We start from the raw sequence: 9,965 nt of genomic DNA, 5'->3' as shown, positions 1-9,965 counted from the left end.
TTTGTTTTAAGTGGGCGATAAAGGAGTAGTTATGTTCTTTATTATAATAGCATAACATGAAATCAAAAGACCTGAGTATTTTCTGAAGAAACCAACTGAACCTCTCTGTTATTCATGTGTTTTATACACAGAAAGGATGGACGTTTAGTCACTCACATACGCAAACTGGCCATCTGTTTACCATCAGGCCAAAGTCCATTCACTAACCTTACCACATGAGGTCATCAGCCTCCCTGACCAAACTGGTCGCCCCCCCCTTCCTGAAATCAAACAGCCTGACTAAATAACAGGACAAGACTTTTATGTAGTTAATAATTATCCTAACATTATGAGACCACACTTTCAACATAACACTATTATATAAAGCAGCATCCTGACGGGAAAACAGTCATAATACAACAGAATGAAGATCTCAGTGAGTTTTACACTGTTGCTGCTGCTGCTCGGCTCCGTCTCCGCAAGTGAAGGTGTTGAAATCCAGCCGACTTCTCCTCCAGACGTCTACGCTGAGCTGAGAGAGATAACCGCCTCGTTGGTTCAACTAAAGGCGGACATGAGATTCCTGCAGACTCAAGGTACAGTAATGGTCTGTTTACATCGTGTCATAGCTGTTCAGAAATGTCCAAAATCAGAATCAGAAATACTTTAATAATCCCAGGGGGAAATTATTTTTGTTACCACTCCAGGTATACAAACAACAAATAAAAACAACATATATTATCAAGACTTTTAACATACAGTACAGGCCAAAAGTTTGGACACACCTTCTCAGTCAAATGCGTTTCCTTTTTTATTTTCATGACTATTTACATTGTAGATTCTCACTGAAGGCATCAAAACTATGAATGAACACATATGGAATTATAAACTTAACAAAAAAGTGTAAAATAACTGAAAACATGTCTTATATTTTAGATTTTTCAAAGTAGCCACCCTTTGCTTTTTTTATTAATAAGGGAAAAACTTCCACTAATTAACCCTGACAAAGCACACCTGTGAAGGTAAAACCATTTCAGGTGACTACCTCATGAAGCTCATTGAGAGAACACCAAGTGTTTGCAGAGTTATCAAAAAAAGCAAAGGGTGGCTACTTTGAAGAATCTAAAATATAAGACATGTTTTCAGTTATTTCACACTTTTTTGTTAAGTACATAATTCCATATGTGTTCATTCATAGTTTTGATGCCTTCAGTGAGAATCTACAATGTAAATAGTCATGAAAATAAAGAAACACATTGAATGAGAAGGTGTGTCCAAACTTTTGGCCTGTACTGTATATAATAAAACTAATATACAGTAATATTTAAAATATGAAATGTACAGTGTTAATTTGCAAATAGTGCAATAAAAAGAGAAGTGATTCATTATGTTGAGATGATTTTAGTGCAATAAAAAGAGAAATGATTGTCTAAGTTTGAGATGAGATGATTACAGAGAGGGGGTGTGTGACTCTCTGAGGGAGGTGTTGTAAAGTTTAATGACCACAGGCAGGAAAGATTTCCTGTGGCGCTCTGTGCTGCATCTGGGTGAGAGGAGTCTTCTGCTGAAGGAGCTCCTCTGCTGGGCGAGTGTGTCCTAGAGAGGGTGGGAGACATTATCCAAGATGGACTGAAGCCTGGACAGCATCCTCCTCTCAGACCCGATCGTCAGTGTGTCCAGCTCCTCCCCCACGACATCACCAGCCCTCCTGATCAGTTTGTTCAGTCTGTTGGTGTCTGCGACCTTCATCCCACTGCCCCAGCATGTGACAGCGAAGAAGAAGAGAGCGCTGGCCACAACAGACTGATAGAACATCCTCAGCATCGTCCGACAGATGTTAAAGGACCTCAGCCTCCTCAGGAAAAAGAGTCGACTTTGGCCCTTTTTGTAGACAGCATCTGCGTTTCTAGTCCAGTCCAGCTTATTATTTAAAGTCAGAGCTTCGTTCGGGCCCAAAAAATCAAGCCCGACCCAGCCCGAGCCCGTGCACGTTGTGTCCGAGCCCGGCCCGACACATTAACTGGAATTATGAGCCCGAGCCCGATTTCAACCCGACACTTTTTTTATCCGTGGGCTGTTATAACTGACGTTCTCAACTACAATTCAGAGTTGTTTGAACTGCAAAAATCTGTTTAAAATTATCTTAATGAATAATGCAACAGGAGCGAAGCATGTAAACTGCGCTGTTTGTTTATTCAGACTGGAACGGATCGCTAATGGATCTGAATGAAGAAACGTAAAAAACTCAATGTATTTCTCAGTGAGGGCCTTGCCCTCAGGGGGAGCCTATGCTTGGAGAAGTAACAAAAGAGGACGTTGAAGGCTGACTATCATCTTTTCTGCCTTGGCGAGCCTGCTTCATGTGTCTGCTCATCGTCCAAGTCCCCGTTTTATCAGCTGTCATAGGCGAACAGCGTGCCGCACTTAATGCACTCAACAAAGCCGACACATATGTTGTCACTGCCCACGACTTGTTTAAAATGGCTCCATACCTCCGACTTTCCTCCAAACTTGCTCAAAGGTAATTCTCCCGTTTTTCTTTTTTTCTTTACATCCTCAAGCTCCATGTTGCACTTAAGCTCCACAATACAGCCCAAAGCCCCGGTGTGATGTGTGTGAGAGGAGGAGACTCCGCGCATTACACATGTTGCATTTTGTAACTGTAGTCCAACTTGTGTAACTTTTTGGACACATTTGTTACTGGCCTAAATAGATACTAGTTCTGATTATGGCATAGCTTTCTGCCCACCCAATAAGGCTAAAGTAATGATTAAAAAAAACACAAATGCTTGATCAAGGGTCCGGCCCGGCCCGGCCTGAGGATAGTGGCGGAAAATAACGGCCCGGGCCGGGCTCGGGTCGGTCTCGGGCTCGGGCAGAGAATCGAAACTCTAATTTAAGTACACCCCCAGGTACTTGTACTCCTCAACAGTGTCCACAGGGACCCCCTGGATGGAAACAGGGGTCTCAGATGATTTCGCCCTCCTCAGATCCACTACGAGCTCCTTTGTTTTTGTCACGTTGAGCTGCAGATGGTTCAGCTCACTCCAAGTGACAAAGTTGCCCACAACAGTCCTGTATTCATTCTCATCGCCCTTTTCTATGCAGCCAACTATTGCTGAGTCATCAGAAAACTTCTGAAGGTGGCAGGACTCAGTGCAATAGTTGAAGTCTGAGGTGAAGAGGGTGAAGAGGAAGGGAGAGAGGACAGTCCCCTGTGGAGCCCCAGTGTTGCTGGCCACCCTGTCAGACACACAGTTCTTTAGGCGTATGTACTGTGGTCTGCCCGTCAGGTAATCAACAATCCAGGACACGATGGGGGCCTCCACCTGCATCGCAGTCATCTTCTCTCCCAGTAGAGCTGGACGGATGGTGTTGAAAGCATTGGAGAAGTCAAAGAACATGACGAAAGGAGAGAAATAACTATTTTTCTATGTATTGGAGCAAAGTAGGGCTGCACATAGCTACCGATTATTTTCATTGTGGATTAATGTGTGGATTATCATCTGGATGAATGGATTATAGTGTTATTGCCACTGTTCATCACACCCCCAACCGGCCCGTCAGACACCGCCTATCAAGAGTCTGGGTCTGTCCGAGGTTTCTTCCTAAAAGGGAGGTTTTCACGCTACAGTCGCCAACACTACTAATGCTTGTCTCTTGAGGGAATTACTGTAATTGTTGGAGCTTTTAGAGTGTGGTACCTAGTACTAATTCTATAATCGAGATACTTATTATGATTTGATACTATAAATAAAATTGAATTGAATTATTTGTTTAGTCTCTAAATGGTGAAACATTCAATTCAATTCAATTTTATTTATAGTATCAAATCATAACAAAAGTTATCTCGAGACACTTTACAGATAGAGTAGGTCTAGACCACACTCTATAATTTCCAAAACCCCAACAATTACAGTAATTCCATCAAGAGCAAGCATTAGCAGTGGCTATCGCGACAGTGGCGAGGAAAAACTCCCTTTTAGGAAGAAACCTCGGCAGACCCAGACTCTTGGTAGGCGGTGTCTGACGGGCCAGTTGGGGGTGTGATGAACAGTGCCAATAATAGTCACATTAAAGGTCACAGTGACTTTGAAGGTTAACATGAGGATCAGTGTTTCCCAAAAAGCCCAAGATGACTTCCTCAAATGTCGTTTTGTCCACAACTCAAATTTATTCAGTTTAATGTCACAGAGGAGAGAAGAAACTAGAAAATATTCATATTTAACATCAAACAAGTTTACCTGTTCTTACAAAGGAAATTACTCAAACTGATTAATATTTTATCATAGATTATTATCCATTAATCTTTGCAGCTCTAGGGCAATATCTAAATAAACAGTCTCTGATTTTGCAGAACAAGCAGCACAGCAGAAGGCTGAAGTGGACCAGCTGAAGACTGAAGTGGACAAGCAGAAGACTGAAGTGGACAAGCTGAAGACTGAAGTGGACAAGCAGAAGACTGAAGTGGACAGGCAGAAGACTGAAGTGGACAAGCTGAAGCAACAACAGCTAGGTATTGTTCTCTGATCATTTTTCTTGCTGCCGGCTGCTTCTGCTGCTGAGAGATTTACAGCGAGACATTTCATCTTTACTAAATAAAATCATGGTGGCCAAACACTTTCTACTTATGGTAAATTTGAAGGACAAAACACAACATTTCACAAATGTTGTCTCTCTCTCTCTCTGTCTCTCTCTCTGTCTCTCTATGTGTGTCTCTGTCTGTCTGTCTCTCTCTGTCTCTCTCTCTCTCTCTGTCTCTCTCTCTGTCTGTCTGTCTCTTTCTCTCTCTCTGTGTCTCTCTCTCTCTCTCTGTGTGTCTCTCTCTTTCTGTCTCTCTCTCTGTCTCTCTCTCTCTGTGTGTGTGTCTCTCTCTTTCTGTCTCTGTCTCTCTCTCTTCTCTCTCTCTCTCTCTCTGTCTGTCTCTCAGTCCAACAGGTTGCATTCTCAGCGTCTCTGGGTGAATACGAATCAGTTACTATTGGACCCTTTTCCTCGGACACTACCGTGATCTATAAACACGTCCAGACCAACATCGGAAATGCCTACAACCCAACCACAGGTAGCTCTGATATTCTAACAATACATGTTAGGGATGCCCTGATATCAACATATTGACTGATTACCAATATTTAGTGATGTTGATATGGTCTGTATGAATCAAGTTTCTTTGATACGTTGTACGCACCGAAAAACAAGGTAAAACACTGAATTTGTAAAAGTAATGTATTTCGTTTTTGCAAAACATTATGTAAATAAACAGTGTTTATTTCAACCAAACCAGATTGTTGGAACAATAGAAAGATGAACGAAGACTCTTAAAGGGATATTTCACCGTTGGAAAGACGAATATATCTTTAAATTGGGTCCCTTATGTAGGAGAAATATGAATATTTTTTAGAAGTTGGTGGCTTCTAGGCTGAGAAAAGCCAGAAAATGTGTTTTTGGCTCCTGTGGCTGAAAGACACCAAATCCCAGAATGCACTTGCTTCGCTGCTTTAGAGTCCACTCCCAAACCACGCCTACCATTTACAGACAGACACAGACAGTGAGGGCCCTATTTTAACAATCTGAAACGCAAGTGTGAAACGCCAAACGCAAGTAGCTTTGTGGGCGGATCTCTTTAAAAGTCTCGAAATCTAAAATGGGTTGGTCTGAAGTAGCTAGGTGTGGTTTGGGCGTAACGTGCAATAAACCAATCAGAGCGTCATCTCACATTCCCTTTAAGAGCAGGGCGCTTGTTCCATGGCGGATTGCTATTATGACGGCGGATTTGCCTGGCGCACGCCAGCGGGAGCTGTCGATGCGAGATGCGGCAAAGTAATAAATACCCGTCATGGCCGAGTGGCGATGTTGCTGCGGCCCCTCGGGCGCATCTCCTCAAGTCTGGAGAGGATTGCTGCAGCCATGGAGAGTGGGCCTCCAAACGCACCACCTGCACCTGTTGTGCCCCTTCCTCCTCCCCCCACTCCATCTCCTCCTCCCTCCCTCTTTTTTTTTTTCCCCCCACTCCATCTCCTCCTCCCTCCCCCCCCACTCCATCTCCGTCCACCCGCTCCACCAGGAGCATCGCGCATTACTCCCGTACCAGATCCCGCCGGAGTTCAACATCATGTCTCCTTAAGTCCTCTAATATTTCCTCATTTATGTCATCAACACATCCATGATTCATGGAAATGTGTAAAACACAACAAGCCACAAAGAATGCTGCGACTTTTTGAGGACGGTACTGTAGCCTCCTGACCGATCCAAACACATGAAGCGCATTTTCAGTAATATTTTCCTTTTTAATTATGTATGGTTTGCAAAAATGGGAACTGCTGCATCCATTTAGATGAGAGAAGTGTATGCGCGTTGTGCACACGCTACATTATGGCCAAGCATGCGCCCCTAAAATAGCATCTGAATAATGCACCACTGACTTTAGACCAGGTTTTTCCTGGTCAATGGCGGAATTGTTTTCTGAAACTGCAGAATAGCACAAAGTAACGTATGCGCCTGAACACGCCTCCTCTTTTCGCTGAACCGCCCCCAGGAGCGCAAATACATTCCCTAATTTACCGACGTGCGTCTGTGGAGGGAAAAGTCCGCTGTGCGTCGGGTGCAAAATAGGAATGATACATGCGTCGGTGTACAAAGGCAATTGCGCCGAGTGCAAGATAGGGCCCTGAGACAGACAGACATTCTCAGACAGTCATCTCAACTCAAGTGTGTTTTATTGTCATTTCAACCATATACACGAAACGTTTCACCGTGGCTCAAGTGGTGTTACACATTAAAAATATATAAAAACGACATATGAAACTACATTTAGAGTACACACTTTATAGGCTCCGTAAAGTTCAGCTAACACATACTAGCATTAGCGCTTGGTGGGCTGTAAACACAGAGTATAAACACAGCTGTGAATTATTGTGGGATGGAGAATGGTCGGCATCTAACAGTCACAATCTCCACCAGCAGTTAGCAGTTAGTTGGATACAAGCCCCCCATTTCTGCCCCAGTCTGTATTAACACAGCCCACCTCCACTAGTCTTACCCAGAGACAGAGCAGCAGGCCTGGTAGCTGGATAGTCCGGTACACTGTAGTTCAACCATGTTTCCACGACAACAAAAACACAGCAGTCTCTGAACTTGTTGGGAGTTTCCTTGAAGGTGGATGTAGTCCAGTTTGTTGTCTAATGAGCGGACACTTGCAAGCAGGATTGATGGGACAGGTGGCCGGCTAGCGTTAGCTTTGCACCGAGCTCACCTCGAACTCCTGCACAACGCTGTCGAGGTCCCTTTCCCCGGCTAGCGCCATCGAACGACACCGCAGGCTGAGGTGCTGGTCCCTGTAGCAGGCTGAGGTGCTGGTCTCTGTAGCAGGCTGAAGTGCTGGTCTCCGTAGCAGGCTGAGGTGCTGGTCTCCGTAGCAGGCTGAGGTGCTGGTCCCTGTAGCAGGCTGAGGTGCTGGTCTCTGTAGCAGGCTGAAGTGCTGGTCTCCGTAGCAGGCTGAGGTGCTGGTCTCCGTAGCAGGCTGAGGTGCTGGTCTCCGTAGCAGGCTGAGGTGCTGGTCTCCGTAGCAGGCTGAGGTGCTGGTCTCCGTAGCAGGCTGAGGTGCTGGTCTCGTAGCAGGCTGAGGTGCTGGTCTCCGTAGCAGGCTGAGGTGCTGGTCTCCGTAGCAGACTGAGGTGCTGGTCTCCGTAGCAGACTGAGGTGCTGGTCTCCGTAGCAGGCTGAGGTGCTGGTCTCCGTAGCAGGCTGAGGTGCTGGTCTCTGTAGCAGACTGAGGTGCTGGTCTCCGTAGCAGGCTGAGGTGCTGGTCTCCGTAGCAGGCTGAGGTGCTGGTCTCTGTAGCAGGCGAAGCTCGAGTTGTGTGTCAAGTATTCCATCTGTAATAAGGGCTACGTTTAGGCTGCAGGCAAAAGTTTTTTTTGGGGTCAAGTGACCAGGTCAGACTTCTTCAGAAGTAGTGTGAACACTCAAATCTAGCCCAGATCAGATTTTTTCAAATCAGATTCAGCCTCTGGGCAAAAAATCTTCTGATCACGCAAAAATCGTCGTTTTCCGTCATCGGAAGATTTTTTCCAGACCCATAATCCAAAGATCTCTGGTCTCAGGGGGACATGAGGGAGGGAAGCACGGGCATTCAAAAATGCTTAATGTTAAATCGGTGAAGTATCCCTTTAACTAAAAGGTCTATCTCTGTAGGAATCCATCCCTTAATGTTGTCAGACACTTAGAATAATAATCTGAGTCTGTCAGCAGCAACAACAGAACTTTTAGTGGACTCTAACTGCTGCTGAACATTAGTCCTGTAGGGTTACATTACAGCTTGGTTCTGGTTTAATACTGGACCAGGCATAAGTGGAGTTTGACATTCGAGCCGGAGAAAAAAAACCAAAAAAAAAAACATTGTAGCAGCTGAGAGCTGGCTACCACCTGGGGAACACAGCACGATCACATATGGACACAACAAACATGCTAAATAAACGTGTTAAAACTTTTAAAGCAGATTAACAACTCGCCCTTATGACATCCAATCACTGCAGACGGTGGCGGGATGCCCCGACACTTAAGTTCAACTAAAATGTAACAATGACCAATCAGTGTTGGACATACAGTCTGTTGAAACTCCAAACCCAGAAACCAAGAGCAATCACACCAGAAAACGTTAAGACACGTTAAGAAAAAAGATCTGTATTTTACCGTAATCCAATGACACGAAAAACAAAAGTAATCCGCAGTGATCAGTAGATCCACCTCGCTGTTTAAACAAGGTGGAATAAAAGGTATAAAAGTCCAAATCTACACATAACACACAATCAATTAGTAAGCTGAGAGCAACTGTATATACATGGCATTTAGGCAACCTTTATAGTAACGTTGGCACGGTAACATGTCTAGACGACTGCTTACAGTCATTTTAGGTTTTTGCGTCCTGCTGCTCCCATCGTCAGCCAGGTAATATGTTTTTTACTAAAGCAGCATATGAAATCAGATGTATTACCTACCACCATTTAGTTGTTTTGTGTTATTTAAAATATTTATAAAATATCTGGTCATGCCAGAAGTAATTATTCCACTCATGATGCACACAATGCAATTACCCACACACAGTGCTCCCCTCCACCAGCAAACTCTGCGTATGCCTGTAGGGTTACATTACAGCCTGGTTCTGGTTTAATACTGGACCAGTTTCAGAGATGTGATATATTGTGCATCCCTAATATATTTCACTTCATTTTCCATTTAAAAACGTCCAACAGGTGAGTTCACTGCCCCGGTGAGAGGAGCGTACCACTTTGAGTGGACGGTCGTTGCACACGGAGATCGCAACTATCCTTCAGGTGGTCGGTTGTTCAAGAACTCAGAGAGACTTTTCGCGGCATACGAGAAACAGGCGGAAGGTTTTATGAGTTCTTCTAATGGCGTCACGCTGCTGCTGGAGGTGGGAGACAGAGTGTTTGTGCGTCTGTGGGGTAAGGCGTATGACAATGTAAATCACCAGACCACCTTCCGTGGCCATCTGCTGTTCCCCATGTAAGACAGAAACAGCAGCTCTGTGATAGTCACACAGGTTGTTGTTGTCTTAAACAAGTCAATTTTAAAGTGATTAATGATCGGATTCTCTTGTTTCTGTCATTTTAATGAAATAAACATATGTCATTGCAATTACATCTGTGAGTGTTTCTTTAATCTGTTTGGTTCAACTTTAACTTATTGAAAGTAGGTAATCAAATTCACCATCCTAGCAGTATAAAGAAACTGAGAAAGTTAAGCTGTTGTAACATATCAACTCTGTACCATGTCCACATGAGATTCTCTGGACATTGGACGGTTCAGTCTCACTTTCTAACATGAAGACACAACAGGAGATTTATAAACTTAAATAAGTAGTTTTGGTGTCTAAATCTGACCAAACTGGGTCCAATATACAACAGGAGAAAAAAAACTGTCGAACATTTTTTTTTTACACTCATACAAGCAACATTTTTGAAAAA

At 44.1% G+C, this 9,965-nt stretch overlaps 1 protein-coding gene across 1 annotated transcript; it reads left to right on the top strand.

The window, feature by feature from the left end:
- The first annotated feature begins 200 nt into the window (after positions 1–200).
- On the top strand, positions 201–9,639 carry LOC120544156 (complement C1q-like protein 4). Its single transcript, XM_039777755.1, has 4 exons — positions 201–575; positions 4,337–4,495; positions 4,910–5,041; positions 9,231–9,639. Exons 1-4 carry the CDS (start codon positions 404–406, stop codon positions 9,506–9,508), a joined length of 741 nt encoding a protein of 246 aa, XP_039633689.1. The 5' UTR covers positions 201–403; the 3' UTR covers positions 9,509–9,639.
- Positions 9,640–9,965: the final 326 nt, after the last annotated feature.

Source organism: Perca fluviatilis, chromosome 16, assembly GCF_010015445.1.
Source record: "Perca fluviatilis chromosome 16, GENO_Pfluv_1.0, whole genome shotgun sequence".
NCBI lineage: Eukaryota > Metazoa > Chordata > Actinopteri > Perciformes > Percidae > Perca > Perca fluviatilis.
This window is presented reverse-complemented; position numbering and strand designations above follow the sequence as displayed.

Excerpts from the sequence above, each read along its gene's own strand:
- LOC120544156 (XM_039777755.1), top strand. The coding sequence starts at position 404 with ATGAAGATCTCAGTGAGTTTTACACTGTTGCTGCTGCTGCTCGGCTCC. Across the intron at positions 576-4,336 it reads GAGATTCCTGCAGACTCAAG|AACAAGCAGCACAGCAGAAG; the intron begins GTACAGTAATGG and ends CTGATTTTGCAG. Across the intron at positions 5,042-9,230 it reads TGCCTACAACCCAACCACAG|GTGAGTTCACTGCCCCGGTG; the intron begins GTAGCTCTGATA and ends AACGTCCAACAG.